Source organism: Anomalospiza imberbis, chromosome 6, assembly GCF_031753505.1.
Source record: "Anomalospiza imberbis isolate Cuckoo-Finch-1a 21T00152 chromosome 6, ASM3175350v1, whole genome shotgun sequence".
NCBI lineage: Eukaryota > Metazoa > Chordata > Aves > Passeriformes > Viduidae > Anomalospiza > Anomalospiza imberbis.
This window is the reverse complement of record NC_089686.1, coordinates 4406177-4424048: the sequence shown is the minus strand read 5'-3', so window position 1 is coordinate 4424048 and position 17872 is coordinate 4406177. Positions and strand designations below refer to the sequence as shown.

Here is a 17872-nt window from a genome sequence, read left to right as displayed (position 1 = left end):
ATTCCCTCCTTGCACAATCCCTGATCTGAGTTACCCCACAGAGCACAGTGAAACACGAGGCAGGGCAGGAGCAGCTCTGTTAGGAATCGGCATCCTCTTCTTTTGTGCCGCTCTCCAGGTTCTGGCACCTCCTCACCAGCCCTTCAGAATCTGCACATTTCCTGATAACTCTCCTAAAGTCCATTTCCTGTGCTCCTGCAGATCTCAAAATAAGAGGTTTGCATCTGTAAATTGAGACTTTTTCCACCTTCTTTTCCAGGAAAAACAGCTCAGTGAAGGTTTCTGGAACTTCCAGCAAGCTTAGCTGATTTTGCCTCCGCAGAACCAGTCTTGTGAGCTGAAAAACCCAGTTCACACCTCTGTTTCCAGAGCAAGCAGTTCACAGGCATGTGTGCAAGGGAACGCACCACTTCTGCTAGCAGAGGCAATAAAGATTCCTTCATTAAAATTGCCTCCAATTTCAGAAGTGCTGCTCATGTCATATTCCTCCTCTTGAAAAACCTTGTAAATTATTGACTGGTGTGTATTCTGTACACATCTTGTAAAAATAACAGAACTTCTGCTCTACTGTACTCTGCATCTGGAGTTTGATGAGATTCTTGTGACTTTAGGACAGGAATAGGATGCTGAAACCTTTCTCATCCTGCAATGGGAAACCAGTGAAGTAACTGGGAATCTCAATGTCTGTACCTGTACCACCAGGTATTTATTTTGTACCAGTTAAAAGTTAGAAGGGAAAGTAAAACCAGCCACAGTAAGTACATTTCAAATTGTCCTCTCTAGGCTGCCAGCCAGAACTCAACAATTTAAACCCAACTCATGTTTTTGTGACAAGTGACCTTTTCCATCAACAAATTTTTAAGAACACAAAGAAAGCAAAAGTGCTGAAGAATATTTATTTTACTGTATCATGACATAAATCTCATTAATATTGTACTTTGTTTAAATATAAAAATTATTCCCAAGTACATTAGTCAAGTAAGGGTTTGTACACCATAGGTGCTGGTGCTTTGGAATTCCAGATGTAGTAATCAGAAGAAATCAATTCCCGGGCTAAAGGGAAAAAACAGGCAAGAAAAATAAGCATTACAGGGTGCCTCACAATCAGACATTCCTTCATCCAAGTTTAAGTGACTACTAATCCATCCTTACCAGTTTACAGAAAAGGTATAATGGCCTCTTTAAACTGTAAGACTCTTACTATTATTTGAAAATCGTTTCTGATAATGAGACATTTAAAGTCTCAGCTTCAATTACCTTTACTAATGTATCAGTCATGAGCTTAAAATTCAAACAGAGGTTAAGTCAAAAGCAGGTGGTTGGCTTGGATTTTGTTCAATGAATATAAATTGCACACTCAATATAAAACACGAAAAAGCTGCTTTTTCTGTGTTACAATTTAGGGCTGAGTGTGATATGTCACAAAATTAACAGTGTAGACCATGCTTTTCAAAAGGCATTTACAGAGTTCTGCTACCATGACTGGCAGAAGTTGCAACAGAGAGACAGCTACAAATAAAAATGCTTCCTTTAGGCAGAGCTGCTCAGGTTTAATGAGCGCTTTCTGTGTGCCATTTAGGGTATTTTTGGTGCAGGCTCGGCAGTGTTCATGTGTTAACAAAAAGCAGATTTGGGTTCTGCTTCACACATTCAGTGTAGAGCCACATCCATCCAGAGGAGCGGGTGTGGTGACACTGACAGCAGCAGTGTCACCTTGCATGCAGGAGCTGAGTTCTGTATCTGGGTACTGCCAACCCACCCAAAATGGCTCTGACAAAGGTGTCCTAAACAAGGGGCCAGATTAGGGAGGATCATTCCCTGTGTCCCCCAAAAAAGTTCTGCCATTATGGAGAGCATAGAAACCAGCTCAGGGCAGAGGGGAGAGAGCCCCAGAGAGAGGCTGACTTTGTAAGAGCTCTCATTTCAAAGAGAGAGGCCAGTCCCTACGCCAGGGATGCTTTAAACATCACAAAAAAACCCCAACTCAACAGCAGAGTACAAAACTCCAACTTTAGTAATGTAATTTTAGTTATTGATAGCCAGTTCATAACTCAATTTTAGCAACTCACATGCAGTAATTTTGGGCTTCCCTGGAACAAAGATCTGAACAGAATGCTGGTCTACGTAACATCCAGTAAGTGTAAAGTCTGGGATCCTAAAATACAGCTACAAAAAGAGAGGGAAAACACAATCAGATGCACATTGTCACCCTTGCTGTGCAAACCCTGGCAATCTGTGTCACATGCTCTGCGTGTGAAGGGTACTCCAAAGTGACAGGATGTCAAATCCTCTAGGCAGGAAAGCAAAAATCCATGCTGAGCATATAAGATTTTAAATCAGTGTATCTTCAATTGAAGACAATAAAAAAGTGGCTACTAAGGCCTCTTTTCCCAGAGCCTGTGACTTACTTTTACATAAGCAGTGTTCCCAGTGCACACATAATCAGTCGGGTGCTCTTTGCCTGCGGTGCCAAAAGACACAGTTCCAGTCAGGGAAACCTCCAAAGATTTGGGGAACTTCTGTCCTAAAGGCAGAGACAGCATCTATTAGATGTCACACAGCTGTGCCCAGGCTGCAGAGAAGGGGCTGGGGAAGGAAGGGCAGTCACTGGGGGGAGGTCCTTACCAATGACCCAAACCAGGAGGCTCTTCTCCCGGGACAAATCCAGCTGGCCATAACTAACTTTGTACTCTAACTGAGCAATGGGGCCCCTAGATGGGAGAGAGGAGAAATAAAACCACTGCAGTTACTATCATTCAGCATTTGCTAATGCCTGTTTTGTTACAGAAAGCCAGGAAATGCTGACAGACATTATTTATGTGCATACAGACCAATCACACCTATCTGAGCACACTGCTAATTTATGAGAAGAAATTACAGAGCAGGAGGAAATCACTGTGCTCTCAGCCCAGTAATCATAAAGGAGTTGTTGATGTTTCAATTCACTGATAGTGTTTTACTAACACTGTGATCAGCATCAGCAACTTTATATCATTCCATCTTTGAATTTTCATGATAATTAGGTGGCAGCACGGTCGTGGCAGCTGTCAGAGAGGCTTAGATGAAAACTATCGTTTTAATTTGAAATAACTATATTTTTGATAAGCTGATCTGTAGCTAGGATTAGCAGTCTTAAGGAACAGGTAACCCTGTTGGGTTGGAAGTGATCCCCAGCTTAATCCACCTGGGGGATTGTGGCAGTGCTTCATGTGAGAAGATACCACAGGCAAACAGGATGAGCAACATAAGTGTTTGGAATGTCACCAAATATTCTGGTATAATTCTGTATTCTGCCTCATTTCACCAAGGTTGGTGTTCACTGGTAGCACCCTGAGGGAACATAATCTGTTATATTGACTCCTGACAAGTTCATTTTGGGACGATAACAGAGAAATGGAAGAAAGTTATTTAGGTTTTCTTTATTCTTACCTGTTGAAGAAAGGTATACGAGCTTCACAGTACTCAAAAGAATTCTTTATACTTTCATGGAGCTTTAAATTAACTGTTATTTTTATCTGTGATCCCTCTTCAATGAGTTGGTAACATCCCAAAATTGGTGGAACAGGAACCTGGAAAAAACTATATTCATTCTCAAGATATATTAACACCATCATCACAAGATCAGTTATATACTGTTTTCATTGCTAAAGTACTTTTTTTTTAAAAAAAGACCCCAAACACATATTAATTAGTGACTCTGCTAAACTCTTCAGGCTGCTTGTGATAACAGAGACTTGGGGGGCATGCACTTGACATCTCAGCCTGGATATCATTTCCTAATTCAAGTATTAAGTGGCTGATTTAAAGTAAGAGCAGCATTACCAAGCAAAGATTATCAGTAACTCCTGAAGGTGACTCAGACAACTCAAGTCCTTAGGTGCCTTCCAGACAGTATATTACATAAAAACCATTTTATATAATGCTTTGTTATCTATATTGGACTCAAACTCACTCCAGCATGCCTGTGTGGGCTGATGCCCACATAGGTTGTTTGAACAGTAGAAAAAAACATAGGTTGGGAGTGTGCTGTTACCTGGGAAGTGTAGTAACACAGGTTGAAGGAATCTGAAGGAGGAATGAAAGGGAATTTGTAAGGTCCATTGTACACAGAATCATGCAGAGGCTCAGCACTGGTGGACATGAGCATGGCAGGGTCCACAGAGGTCACACAGTGATGGACCACGATGTCTTGGAGCGGGGGCGCATTCGTCGGGAGGGTCAGGCTGAGGGTGACGTTTGGTGCAGATCCCTCTATGTCACACTGGGGAAAAGGAAGTCAAGACATTATTCTAAAACACCTAAATCGAGTCACAATGAGATGTTCAAAAATAAAACACATTTTTCAGTTGTCTTTGATCATTAGTACTAACCACCAGTACAAAGACATCGGTCTCACACGCTTGCTGACAATTTAATTAATTAGGTTGTTTTTACAACATCCACTTAATGGACGCCAGCATGCTCTGGATGGCCTCTGTGGTCCCGTGCCAGCTCTGTCACAGCAGAGTGTCCCTTGTCTCATTCCCAGCAGGTCACAAGCACACCTGGGCTTTCTTCTTGCGGAAGGCCATCCACCCACCCTGCAAAATGAGCTGGGAATTGTCCCTCTGAGAGCAGGAAGCTGCTCACCCACACAATCCCTACCAGCATGGCAGGTGGGAAATGACCCAGGCTTTGGAAGTGCAGCATGTAGGTCGGCCTCCTTTGGAGATGAGATTCCCACTGCATGCAAATAATTAAATTACCACTTTATTAGCAGGTCTCTCTCCTTGTCAAACACTGGCAGTTACAAATACAGTGTGCCAAGATAATATTGTGTGCTTCCTAAGCATAATTCGAAACAAAGAATGAATGACAGTACAAATTATAGACTATCTTTCATAATTATTATGGATATTATTTTAATATATTTCATAATTATGATGGATGCATTTAGTCAATAGTCTTCAGTTTGCAATATTAAACAATGAGATATTTTAATATTAAACAATGCCCAGGGAAGCCCATCCCTGGAAGTGTTCATGGCCTGGTTAGACAGGGTTTGGAGCAACCTGGTCTAGTGGAAGCTGTCCCTGCCCATGGCAGGGAGTTGGAATGTGATGATCTTTAAGGTCCCTCCCAACCCAAACCATTCTGGGATTCTACAATGAAAACCACTGTCACATACAAACTGTCCAAAATAATTATACAACCAGTTTCTTTCACCAGGTCATTTATCAACTGTTCTTATGTCATGAAACACCAGCATTTGTGGGATCAAAATGTTGTCATAGTACAATAAGAAAGAACAGAAGAATAAACTTTCATTTGGCAGGAAAAAGAATTAAAAATAAAAAATAATTAAAGATAATTAAAAGAATTAAAATTAAAATAATTAAAAATAATTAAAGGCATTAAAATGCCTTGCATTTTAATACAAGGTATCAAAATGTCTTGTAGAAGACATTTACACATCTCAGCCTGGATATATTTTGTCTAATTCAGGCATTTCAGTGGTTCATTTAAAGTAAGGGCAGTGTGGCCAAGCAGTCAAACGTACCAGTAACTCCTGAATGTGACTCAGACAACAAAAATCAGGAAAATTTTCAACTCAATATATCATTTCACATCAAATAAGTATTTACTTTGCACATCAAACGCCCTCACCTTGCAGTTCACAGCTCCATAAACTTGCCACGTGTCCACCACATCCCTCTGGTCATACTGCATACACTTGACCTTCTCAGTGATGCAGACATGAACCTGAGGTTTGCCCTTGTAGGTGCTGGATCTCCAGGCTGGCTGCTCCTTATCCGCAGGCATCTCCTGGATGTCGTCGAAGGAGCTGTTCAGGCTGCGGATGTTGGTGTTCAGGGGGGTGCCCAGGGGACAGGCCTGGATCAGCAGATTTCGGAGCTGCCCGACCTTGGTGCTCAGCTCAGCCTCGTTTTTCCGGCTGGGAGAGACGTAGTCCATGATGCCCAACAACAGAGCCAGTCCCTGCGAGAGCCCGCTGACGGTGAGGAGGGGTGGCCGTGGCTCCAGGGTCCCCTCCACCAGCGGGACACAGGCGTAGATGAGGCCGCTCTTGAGGAAGGCCAGCACGGGCCAGAGCTCCCCCGCGGCGGTGGACACGGAGTACACGCAGGAGTGGTTGATCCTGGTGCAGGTGTCCCGCTGCTCCACGAAGACGTGCTCATCCACCAGCCTCAGCTCGAAGAGCAGGGCCTTGAGGAAGTCGCTGTCCGAGGGGATGGGGACGTGCGTGGAGCCGTTGAAGGTCTCGGCGCGCAGCTCGACCGTGGGGTAGCGCCTGCGGGGAGGGGAGCGGGGCGGCTCAGTGCCACGCGCCTTTGTGCCACCCAAAACATCACCCCAAACCAGAGCTTCCAGGGGCAGAAGCACCCAAGCCCTCTTCTGGCTGCAAAAGCATTATGAAAAATCTTGGGATTACCAATATTGGGTTTCGCTTCATTGTTCAAACGACTCCCCAAAACCCACCGGGCCTAAAAATAACCTCGTGTACATGGAAGCCTGCAGCAACCTGACAGAAGCAGTGGTGGGATCAGAACATAAATCACTGTCAATAAAACCATTCCATGAGTAGTTAGGATTCTTTCTAGCAAGCCTAAATTTGAGTAAATACATTCTTATGAGTAAATACCTATTTTTTAAAATAAAATGTGAATCTGTCCATCTATGCTGGCTGTCACACAAAGGTACCGAATTTTCTGACACTAAGGAATGACTCCCACCAGTGCAGAACTTCAAAATATTTCTAAGAGGTGAGATCACACTGAAGACAAGTTCTCAGATATTTAAGAACATGGATGTTCTATGTAATAAAATGCAACTACAACAGCTTTTTGCCTAGATAGAGTCTACTATACGTAGATAGTGCTACAGCTTTGCTGCTATAACAATAACAATAATAATAATAATTCCACACTGCACATGCAATATATATGACTTAAAGCTTTTATGACTTTTGCATAATTTAATTTTATCAAGTATTTAAGATGTAACAATAATGTCATGGACAGAGGTTTTGTACAATTTAGAATTGCTGTGTTGTACCAATACATATATTTAATTTCAAATTTCCTAGAGATAATATTTGAGGAATATCATATTAACTGTTTAAAACTACAGCTGGGATTTTTTTGTCCTGCAGCAATATTGTTTTTTAAAGGGGAGTGGGATGAATGTCTTTTCAATGTAACCTAAATCCATCAAGAGGAACTGAGGAGTTTGTCTTTTAATAAATAGCCAAGAAAAGAAAAAAATCTTACTTCCATGATTGCACTGGTTTTGCTCTGGTTTGGAACTGCAGGCTCCCCTGAGTGTCTCTTACATGAAGTTTGCTGACAGCCTGGCTCTCCTACATTCTGTTTTGTGGATTCCCTCAGTAGTTATCCACAGACACAACCCTCAACGTGCCCCTCACAGCTCACACACGCAAAATTAAATCACTTTATGGATCATCTTGAAGCAGATGTTTCTCAGATGTTTGTTTGCACTCAGAGCCATGCTTGCACACCAACATGGGAGAAAAAAATCTGCACAGGTATATAACGGCTCTCATTTGGTGTCCTTTTTATACCATCTTTTTTAGGACACATTGACAGTCTGTTTTCTAAACTGCCATGGAACTTCCAACCCCAGCAACGTGGGACTTTGTTATATCTATGACCTCCATCTGCAGCACTTCCCTCCTGCCCCTGAGCACTTCCATGGATCTTATCCTGTTGTCTCTAAGTCCCACCTACATCATCTTCTCTTAACTGAGTAGCTGGAGGCAGCTACACTTCCTCAGGCTCATTTTCAGTGACTGTGCCTTTTTTTCTTTCATTCCTCATCAGGCATCAAGGGCTTTTGTGGTTGGTTTTTTTTTTTTGTCTAAACATAGAGCAAAGCCAGAGCAACAAAATTTGTAAACAGGGTACAGATGACAGCAAAACACCTCCCTGTGGTCTCACATTTTATTCTGAAAAGCAAAGAAACAAAGTGGGTTTACAGCTCTAAAATTTATGAGGCTTTGCAGAGCCAGGGTGTTGATAAGAGGCTATGTGTAACCTTGGTGAGCAGCTCTTCTTTTTGGCCAACATTTCCAAAACAAGGGAAGAGGAGATATTTCAGTCTGGTTTTGTCTTAGTCAAGTCCCAGTCTCTCTGCTCCGTTTGCTGAAGCTGTCCCCACACCACAGCAGTCTCGTCCTCCTCCCACTGAATTTTACCAGCTGAGTCATTAGATCGTTAGTTAGCCCTTAGGATCCCAGTTTTTCAGTATTCCCTTCTAGAAAGTGATGCAAACTTAAAAAAAAAAAGAGACAAAAGTTTCCAAGGATGAATTAACTTCGGTGACTCAAGAGAGAGACCATCCTTGTTGCCTGAATTAAGTTATGATCAGCTAAAAAAAAAAAAAAAAAAAAAAAAAGAGGGGGAATGCTTTGATGTCCCCGATGTCTTCCCTGAGGTCAAAGATCAGGGCTCACGTATCTCCAGCTGAGTGCCTAAGTCTTGAAACCAACAGTTTCCATGTGATCCGGGCATTCTTTATATTGTCTGTGTGCTTTGTTGAATTTAAGGTCAGTTAGGAGGATAAACTTGGGGCTTCCACAGCCCTATTATTTCCTCTGGGAACTTGAAAGATCTAAGTCTGGAAATCACTTGAAGCGTCGAGGAGAGTTTGCCCTTTTCAAAGGAGTGCTACTTCTTGTCTCTGCCGCTCACTGTGTGACAAGTCACTTCAGACACCCCTGTCACCAGCCCCCCCTGCTCCGCGGTGATTACACTCCCCGAGGTTTTGGGGACAAGGCTTTCTCTTTATCTGCGTTTGTAGAGGGGAGGCCTCATCTCTAGTCCTGTAGGTAATACAAGGACCATAATACTAATCCTAAAACAATCAGAGGAGTGTCCAATGGAGAGATCTGTCTGCACCTGAAGATGGAAGATAGTCGACTTCCTCTTTTCTTGGCTGTTTTTTTTTTCCTACTCCTAGGTTCTCTCTTTACTTTTACTGAATTCAGTCTAGGACTGTAGGTCACTTTATCCAGGTCTTTTTTATTTTTTTCCACACAAACTTTCTCTAGCCCTAGTTATTTTTTGTCTCATTATCTGTATTTCTTTGAAGTCACAGAAGAAAAAAAAAAAGGGTAACAAATCTTGCCAGGCCAATAAAAGTAACCTGCCTAGCCCAAAGTCTTCCTTTATCTCTACAAGAATTCTGAAAAAAAAAAACTGTTTCTTTTGAGGACTCTTTAGTGTTCAATAACTTAAAAGTCCTCCAATAACTTTTTAAAAAGTGTTTATATGCAAAAATTAGCATCAAATGGAAAGCTGAATTTCTGTCTGAAAGTACTCTACTTTACCTACAGCTACAGAACAACATGAAGAGAATATAAGTAAAATGCAAGCAATAATATATGCTTTCTGCTCTGCCCATTTTGTTAATCTGACAGTATTTCACAATCAATCACTGCCTTGTCCTTTACCATGTTAGGAAGGAGAAGAGCGGGGCAAAATGTTTACAGTGACAAAGAAGAAAGGGGAACGGAGCAAGAAAACTCACGTGCAAAATGCAGAAGCTGTGAAAAAGCTCCCATATTTAGTTAAAAGCACATTAAGTGACCCTGATTCTGAACTTTCCAAAATCGGAGTCAGAAACGCGCAGCATCCAGAGGCGCTGGGACGAGATGAGGGATTTATTCAGTATCAGATGGTTTTGGTGTTTTTTGCATCTGTTTCGGGGGCCACACCCCGGCCCCACAGGGCAGCAGTGTCCCCCAGGACACCCAGACGCCCTGATCCCCCCGAGGACACCAGGATTTCTTCCAGGTCATCCAGACCCCCAGAGCACCCGATCCCCCCAGGGCACCAGGATTTCCTTCAGGTCATCCAGACCCCCAGAGCACCCGATCCCACCCATGGACACCAGGATTTCCTCCAGACCCCCAGAGCACCCGATCCCCCCAGGACACCAGGATTTCCTTCGGGGCATCCAGACCCCCACGGCACCCGAGCCCTCTCAGGAACATCCGCGCCCCCTGAGGGCATCCGCTCTTCCCAGAGCGTCCAGTTCCCTCCACAGCACCCGGACCCCCAAGAGCATCCGCTCCCCTCAAGAACACCCGGTCCCACCAGGGCACTCGGATCCCTCAGAGCACCTGGATCCCTTCCAGATCACCCAGCCCGACCCTCGGACCTGCCCAGCTCGCCGTGCCCGCGCCCCCTCCGCGGTGCCGTCGCTACCTGGAGAAGAGCACGGCGCCGCCGGCCGCGGGGTCGTGCCGGAGGAGCCACAGCGCCCGCAGGGCCATGCCGACGGTGCCGACGGTGGCGGTGGCGGCGGCGATGCCGCCGGTGCCGATGGCGGCCGGGGAGGAGCCGCGGCCGCGCCGTGCCCGCCCGGCGCAGCCCCATTTCCGGCGGGCGGAGGCGGCGCCGCGGCCGCCGCTGCTGCTGCCGGGGCGGGGGACACAATGGGCGGCAGCGGCGGGGCGGCGGCGGCGAAGGGGCGCTGAGGGGCCGCTGCCCTCCTTCCCTCCCTCCCTGCGGCCATGGCCACCACGGCCGAGCTCTTCGAGGTGGGTGCGGGCCCCGCGGGCCGGGGGGCGGGCGGCGCCGGCCGGGCCGGCTCGCTGAGGGGATGCGGTGGCCTCTCCCTGGGGAAGGGCGGGCGGTGTGTGGGGCTGGGGAAGCGGGGAGCCCCGGCGCCGCCCCGCGGGCTGCGGTGCCCACCTTGCCCCGCTGCAGGGCCTCCCTCCCGGCCGGCTCCCGGGTGCTGGCAGCGGGCGGGTGACAGGGCCACGCCAGGCCCGGCCCCGCGCTCCTTCTGCCGAAGGCACCCCCTTGTCTGACCCCGGCGCCGTGGTGTCAGTGGGGCTGGAATGGAATAAAGAAATGGCTTTGCCCTCCCTTTACTCACGGTGGAAGCGAGGCACGGAAGGAGAATAGCTCAGCCACGGCCACGCAGGAGCAGGGCAGGAGTAGCAGGAGTCTGTCACATTCTTCCCGTGGAATTGCAGAATGCCCTAAGTTGGAAGAGATGCACGAGGATCATCCCCCTCCTGAAGGGAACCTGCCAAAGGGATGGAGGGGGGACTTTTTACAGGAATGTGTAGTGACAGGACAGGGGGAATGGCTTCAGACTGAAAGGTTGGGTATTAGGAAGAATGATACCACCCTCTCGACTGTGAGGGTGCTGAGGCCCTGGCACACAGCAGCTGTGGCTGCCCTGTCCCTGGCAGTGTCCAAGGCCGGGTTGGATGGGGTTTGGAGCAGCCTGGGATAGTGGAAGGTGTCCCTGCCCATGGCAGGGGGTTGGAACGAGATGATCTTTGAGGTCTCTTCCAGCACAAACCCTTCTGTGATTCTGTGGCTTCAGCTTCTGGCCTGGACCATGAGCTCTCATGATGTGACCTGTGATAAACAGAGAGTGTGAGGTGTCCCCACTACCTCTTCACAGGGGCATGGTGTCATCGCCAGGTGTCCTGTATTTGCTCTCCGAGTCACTCAAGAGCTGGTTGTTCTTCTGGGAGCTGGTTGTTCTTCTGGTGGGTTATTATTGGGACTCACGTTGCCCAGCCTTCAGGAAAGGGTCTTCCTGTTTCTCTGGAAGATCCCATTATCTGGGGTTCATGTAAATGCATTGTGTGCATTTGAATTTATGAATCATTGTGATGGCACACAAGTGTTATGACTCACATCTTTTGGTTTGCATAGCTTTAAAAAATAGCAGGACTAAAATATGGTGTTCCTGTGGCTGGATGCCAGGTTTTGTACCCTCCCTACACCACTCTAGGAGCCCCTTGATTTCTCAACATGATGGCAGTGCCATTCTGTTCTTTGTGGGGTGTTGAGTGTGAGGTAATTTGAATATGGAAAGAAAACTGTGTGTTTTGGCTGCTTTGGGTCGTGCAACAACTTTTTCCATTTTGCAATAGCAATAAAGATGAAATTGCAAATTAGGTGAGACTTTTGCCTGGAGATTGGGGCTAGACATTATGCTTTTCCAGTGTGGAATCCAGTATTTCTGTCTCTCCTGCTTTCAGTTCACTTTCACTCCAAAGGCAAGAGAGTTTTTATTGATGTCCACTAATTTAATGTTGCCTACTTGGTTAGTTTGAAATTTTTGCCTTATGTAAGAACATAAAATTGTTCTTGTTACGGGAGTAGCCCTTAGCTGTCTGCTGAGGATGGAATTTGATTACCATATTTTAATGAGTGTGTGTTTTAAGTAAATTTCAGTACAGATAGGGGAAATTGTGTAGCAGGATATGTGCTGAAAATGTGCACAACACGGACTGAATTGTCCCTCACATAACTTAAAACATAATTTAACAGTGGGTACTTCTAAACTGGTTTTTAATCTGGCTGTGTCCAGTGTAGTTTCATTTGTAAACACCAGATCAAACCAGGTTATGACCCACTTCAGGCATATCTCTTATTAAATCAGGAGTATTGGCTGAATGGATGGGATCACATTAATTCCTCTGGAGCCAGAGGGAAGTTCAAAGCTGGAGAAATTGACTGTTGGGGCTCATCTGATAACAGGAAAAGGACTTGCAAATGACATTTGTAATAGCTGATTTTCAGCAATTTCTGCAGAATAGGATAGGGGACTTAAAATAAGCTAGGCTGTCAGCTATGAGTAACCCTGTTATCAAGATAGCATTTAAAAAAGCAAATGTGTATGGAAGATACAAACTGAAGTAAGAACTTTTGGATCTGCAGTGGAACCTGGAAAATCATGTCTGAGAAAGACACTGTTGAACTTCATTTATTCCATATAAATCAAGTAGATTATTTTTAGCACACCCTCTGTGGAAAATTGAAAGGGAAAGCTCATTTTATTTCTCTGTTGATCCTGCACATAATAGCCACTGCAGTTAATATTTCTTAAATAATATAAAACACTATTTATATGATTAAAAAAACTGAAGGAGAGGTCTCCTGTGTAAGTGTTATTGGAAAATCAGGTATTTTCCAGGAAGGGAGCTGCAGGTGGTCTGTGTACACATGAACTCAAGGAATATTTAGAGGTGTTTAGAGGCATGATGGGTGGAAAAAGATTGGCATTATAATATTTTCTGGGGTTCTGAGGCATCTGCATCAGATTTCCTTAGGAGAAGAGGCTTGCAGAAAAACTTTGTGAATGTTGTTTTACAAAAATGAAAAAAGTATTCAAAACCATTATATGTGTGTAGGTGAATTATCTTTTAGTATGAACATCTGGGGAAGGGAGAAATGCAGAAAATGTTATCTGTACACACAGAGTGTCAGTAAACCCTTTATTCAGGGTTCTTCCATACTTGGCTTTAGTATCCTTGTAACCAGAGTGGTGCCTCAGCTAAATTACAGGCTCTTCAGAGGAAAAATTCTAGATTTTCATATACAGGACGAGTCCTGCAAAGAGCCCTGAGGTAATTGGGAAGCTGGAGGCCTCCCCTGAAGGGAATGTTACTGCACTGAATGACTCATTTCACCTATAATTAAATTACAAAAGTGCTCCAAACTTTTAGATATCAAGATGGCATAAGGAGGGAATTTACACTTGGCATGAAAACGTGGCATTGTGGCTTTTGATGAAAAGGGTTCTTGTAAAGGAAACTTCACCTTGTGTATCAGGGAGGACTTGGTTAAAGAGATGGGTGACTTGTAGGGAAATTGTTTTTATGTGGTATCAGCCAGTTATTTTTGAAGTTTAGCCAAGGAGGCTGAGCACAACATAGTTACTCGAGTCAGTCTGGATGAGGAGTTACTGAGTGATAAAATTTCTGCCATGTCTATCAGGATTCAGCGTGTGACAAAGTATATTTAAAAACCTTTTATCTTCCTGGTTAGTGGCTGGGCCTGACTGGATAGGGCATAATTTGTTTCTGAGGAAACAGACCTTGACAGGCAATATTTGCTTTTCAACCCTTGGTTTTACTTTCAAAACTAACTCTGTAATGCTGTTTTCCCCCTCCTTATTCCTTGTGACAAAATTTCAGACATATTGATACAGTAACCAATGTAATACCTGTTGAGATCTGTTTCTTTTTTACTATTTTCATTTTTTTCAAGCAAGTTTTATCAGAAGCAGTGGTGGCATATTCAGTTGTTTCATCAAATACTCCTATTTGCCAGAGCCACTCCCAACTTTCTTTGGGGTTGATTCACACTTTTAGAACTGTTGCTTCTTATAATTCAAAAGCTTTCTATAAAATCCTGGTGGTTGTGAGAATATTTTCCTTACTGGTCTTAGAAGTGCTGATTTTAGCACCTAATCACTGCTGCTGAAGTGATAAATACTATTTTTATTAGTGATAGAAATTGGACTGTGTTTAGAGTAATTTAGTATTAACTATGTGATGAAATGTTTGAGCTGGTGTGATTATTAGGCCAGCTAAAATAGGAGGTCTTGGGTTTATAAATGAGGCCTCTGCCTTCAGAAAATGTTGTTGGGTGAAGAAATCATCTTAACTCTTTACCCTTGAGTGGTGATTTTATGGAAGAACCAGCAAATATTATGGAAGAAACTTGTGTAACCTTGAGTTTTAGTATCACTCATACCCTGTTTTTTCTGCTTGTGGAAATCAAATTCATCCTCTGTTTTTATGCCTTTTTTCCTCATTTTTATCTGCTCTGTTTCTGCAGTTGCAGTTGGGTTGCATTCAGTGGCATCTCATGCTGGGTTTTTTGGTCAGTTCTGTGTGTGATGCCGTGGTGTGACAGAGAGCTGAACAACTGTAAAAGCTCCTTATTTTGCCACGTAGTTTTTGTAGGCAGATGAATTCTCTGATGTGTTTTGCTGTGCAGCTGATGGCTGGCTAGGGTGGTGTAACCTCCCAAATCACCTGCAGAGCTCAGGCACTGTGGAATGACAAACCACAAACTCAGCTGCAAATAAAGTCATTTAGAGCCAGCTCTTCACAGACCTGCAGCACATTCTTTGCAAACAGTCTGATAATGTCTAAACTTGATGTTCCAACTCATCATATTAAAAGCAGTGTTCTCAACAATAAATACGTAGCCCAAGAGGTGATGGAGTAATTGCCAACACTGTACTTTTGATTATAGTAAAGCTTCTAAACACTTTCAAAATGAGGTGTGAGCACCTGCTGAAGGAACAGCCTGCTGTGGCACATTGTAAAGGGTTTTTCTTCTGTGGCCAGGAGCCTTTTGTGGCAGATGAATACATTGAACGCCTGGCATGGAGAACACCTGGGGGAGGTTCCAGAGGTGGAGAAGCTTTCGATCCCAAAAGGTAAAAAATCAAATTGCACAATGGTCAAAGTGGATGTATCTCTAATTGTACTGTTTTATTCCATATATCTATTCCACACAAGCCTGTGTGTAGTGGTGCTGTGTGTCCAAGGGGGTTTTCGTGTGGGAGAATTGCTAACATTTGTGACCATGATCCATTATTCAGAACTAATTATTCAGTAAGGAGTAGGAAGAGTCACTTTCTGATTGAGACCTTCTGAATGAAAGGGAAATGATACTGTTTGTGCTTGTCAGACAGTTGCTGGATTCAAGCATAGTATGAGGCTTCACTGCTATGATAGTTAATGAGTTAGTTAATTTAATGAGTTTCTTACTTTAGTTTCCTGAGCTGCCTTCTTTTAAGACACAGTAGATTGCAAATAAAAGGCACAAAAAGGTAGAACAGCAAGAGAGGCAGCTCTGAGGACAAGATCTCGTGATAAACTAATCTGACTTACTAAAATGTCAGCAAATGAACCTGACACAGTGAAAGGACATTTCTTCTGGAGCACTCTTGCTCTTTGGAGGTGTCTGAGGAGAGAAAGGATATTGCTGAATTTCTAGCAGGATGCTGAACTCTTGACATTCAGTCTGAGGCCTGTATCCTATGCAGAGCTTTATGTGTGACTGAAGAAGGAAGAAGCCTGGAAATGAACAGCATTGTTCCCTTGAGCTCTTTCTCTGTGCTTGTGCCCAGTATATACATTAGGGTAGTTCATGATTTGCACTAATTCCTACTTAATTTAACAGATTTCTCTGTATTTCTTCTGGTTTGCTTGTGTGAACTTCTGGGAGGCGCTTCCATATTTTTCAGGACAAGCAAGTGAAACCTGCAACAGTAAATATTTTTCTTGTGGCATCTTCTAGTATTGGGCAGGGAGCCAAAATTAGTATTAAAAAAGAAACAGATTTTTTTTGTGCCTATTTTTTCCTTTTCTGTTTTTAGAAGATGCTGCTTTTGTTTGTGAGAAAGAGTACTGGAGTCTTTATTTCTCATCTGTAAACCTGACCAGCAGCTGCCTCTTCTGCTTCTTTCCTTTCTCAATATATTGAGCAGTGCTGCTGAATAAGTGCAGAGTTGACACAAGACCTGTTTAAAACACAAACCCCAGCCTGAATCAGTTTGTTAAAATTAATAGACACTGCCTGAATGTCTCTAGGCTTTTGTTTGAAAGAATGCTTTGTTGTTTAAATTTGATTTTCAATATACTTCTGTAAACTTAGATGTGTTCCTTGTGGTTTTCTGTGAAATCTGCTGCAAGGTGCTTGCTCTTGGGCTTCTGGCAAGCAGGGAGTGAAGGAGAGAAGTCACCAACATCTGCCTCCGTCCAGTTTTCTTTAAGAAAAAGAAAAGCCCTCAAGTAACTGACTGGGCTAAAAGCCTCTTCTGACATTAAACATGGACAGCAAAGTTCTGAAATGTTTCAGATGTTTTCCATTTTTAGCATGAGTTTTATGGCTGTGGAGGATCTGGGAGTAATCCTTTCCTTGACCAGTGACTGGGATATTTAGAAAAGTAAGAGCTGAAAATATGACTGAAATGGGACAGAATGAACAAAAACAGGAATGAGAAAAAGAGATGTTGAGAACAGAATGAAAAGAACAGAGGGAATTCGTGAATGCATTCAGATGTACTGTGATTGGGAGGAGTAAAGTGTGAGTCTGAAAGAAAAGTTAATGATGGGAAAGGGCAGAAAAACCCTCTGAAATGGGTATAGGAAGAAGTGAAGTCAGAACAACATTATGAAATTATGGCTGTATCAGTTACTTATTAATAATTACTCATTGTAATGCTGATTTCCAACTTTACAGTGACATGTAGAATAGAGAATATTTTTCTGTTGTATCCCTTACAATGAAGGGATGTAGTGGCCTAAGCTTTCTTTTTTCACATGAGACGTATTTAGGGAAGATGGGGATGAAGGGAATTCTGTATCTGTGGCAGAGCCATGTTCTTGAGTGATTGATATTTTGGTGTTCTTCTCTCCTTTGGCCCACCATGCACAGAGTTTTTATGTTGTCATAGAGTGGTACACTACCAGAGTGATGTAGTTTAAAACAAAATTTTAGAAACAGAATTTTTTCTAAACTATTTAATATTGTATATAATAGTAGTATTATTTTCTAAAATATTTAAATTTTAAAAATTATTTTATTTATTTAAATCTACAATCTAGAAACATTTTTAGGTTGGACATGGTTAGATCAGCCTTGTATGCAAGTTGCTTTTTTTGAGGTCTTTTAAACTCCTCAGAAGAACTTTTAAACTAAAGTCTGTTTTCCTGTATTTTATTCAAAATCAGATTATTGGAAGAATTTGTAAATCATATCCAAGAATTACAGGTAATGGATGAAAGGATTCAGAGGAAGGTGGAGAAACTAGAACAACAGTGCCAGAAGGAAGCAAAGGAATTTGCCAAGAAAGTACAAGAGCTGCAGAAAAGCAACCAGGTAAATCCAAAGGGTAGAGTCAGTGGGAAGCTGTGCAAGTTTTCAAAGCATCCTGTGCCCCGTTAACTTTTCTTGGTACAGGGTGTTGCTGTTTGAGATAAGAATAAAGGGGGTTTGATGACAATTTCTTCTGTCAAAGGAGGCTTATCTGCATGTTCTGTTAAGGACTGTTAGCAATGCTGAAAGTGGGGAGT

At 43.4% G+C, this 17872-nt stretch overlaps 2 protein-coding genes and 1 long non-coding RNA gene across 4 annotated transcripts in view; 1 reads left to right on the top strand and 2 right to left on the bottom strand.

Moving 5' to 3' along the window:
* Positions 1–882: 882 nt before the first annotated feature.
* On the bottom strand, positions 883–10407 carry AP5M1 (adaptor related protein complex 5 subunit mu 1). The gene is made up of 8 exons (XM_068192084.1): positions 10230–10407; positions 5647–6292; positions 4034–4261; positions 3430–3569; positions 2626–2711; positions 2409–2524; positions 2070–2166; positions 883–1053 (listed from the first exon to the last, which is right to left on the bottom strand). Exons 1-8 carry the CDS (start codon positions 10295–10297, stop codon positions 971–973), a joined length of 1464 nt encoding a protein of 487 aa, XP_068048185.1. The 5' UTR covers positions 10298–10407; the 3' UTR covers positions 883–970.
* Positions 8395–9707, bottom strand: LOC137476610 (uncharacterized). Its single transcript, XR_011000455.1, has 2 exons — positions 9473–9707; positions 8395–9193 (listed from the first exon to the last, which is right to left on the bottom strand). It is a non-coding gene; the product is annotated as an uncharacterized lncRNA (long non-coding RNA).
* EXOC5 (exocyst complex component 5) overlaps positions 10406–17872 on the top strand; it is a 24591-nt gene continuing 17124 nt past the window's right edge. For both annotated transcript variants that reach the window (XM_068192083.1, XM_068192082.1), the window contains exons 1-3: positions 10406–10564; positions 15137–15228; positions 17531–17678. In XM_068192083.1, the coding sequence (XP_068048184.1) occupies positions 10538–10564; positions 15137–15228; positions 17531–17678 (267 nt within the window). In that variant the 5' untranslated portion in view covers positions 10406–10537. The remainder of the gene's footprint in view (positions 10565–15136; positions 15229–17530; positions 17679–17872) is intronic.

Excerpts from the sequence above, each read along its gene's own strand:
- AP5M1 (XM_068192084.1), bottom strand. The coding sequence starts at position 10,297 with ATGGCCCTGCGGGCGCTGTGGCTCCTCCGGCACGACCCCGCGGCCGGC. Across the intron at positions 2,167-2,408 it reads GGAACACTGCTTATGTAAAA|CTGTATTTTAGGATCCCAGA; the intron begins GTAAGTCACAGG and ends CTCTTTTTGTAG. Across the intron at positions 1,054-2,069 it reads GAAGCCCAAAATTACTGCAT|CCCGGGAATTGATTTCTTCT; the intron begins GTGAGTTGCTAA and ends TTTTCCCTTTAG.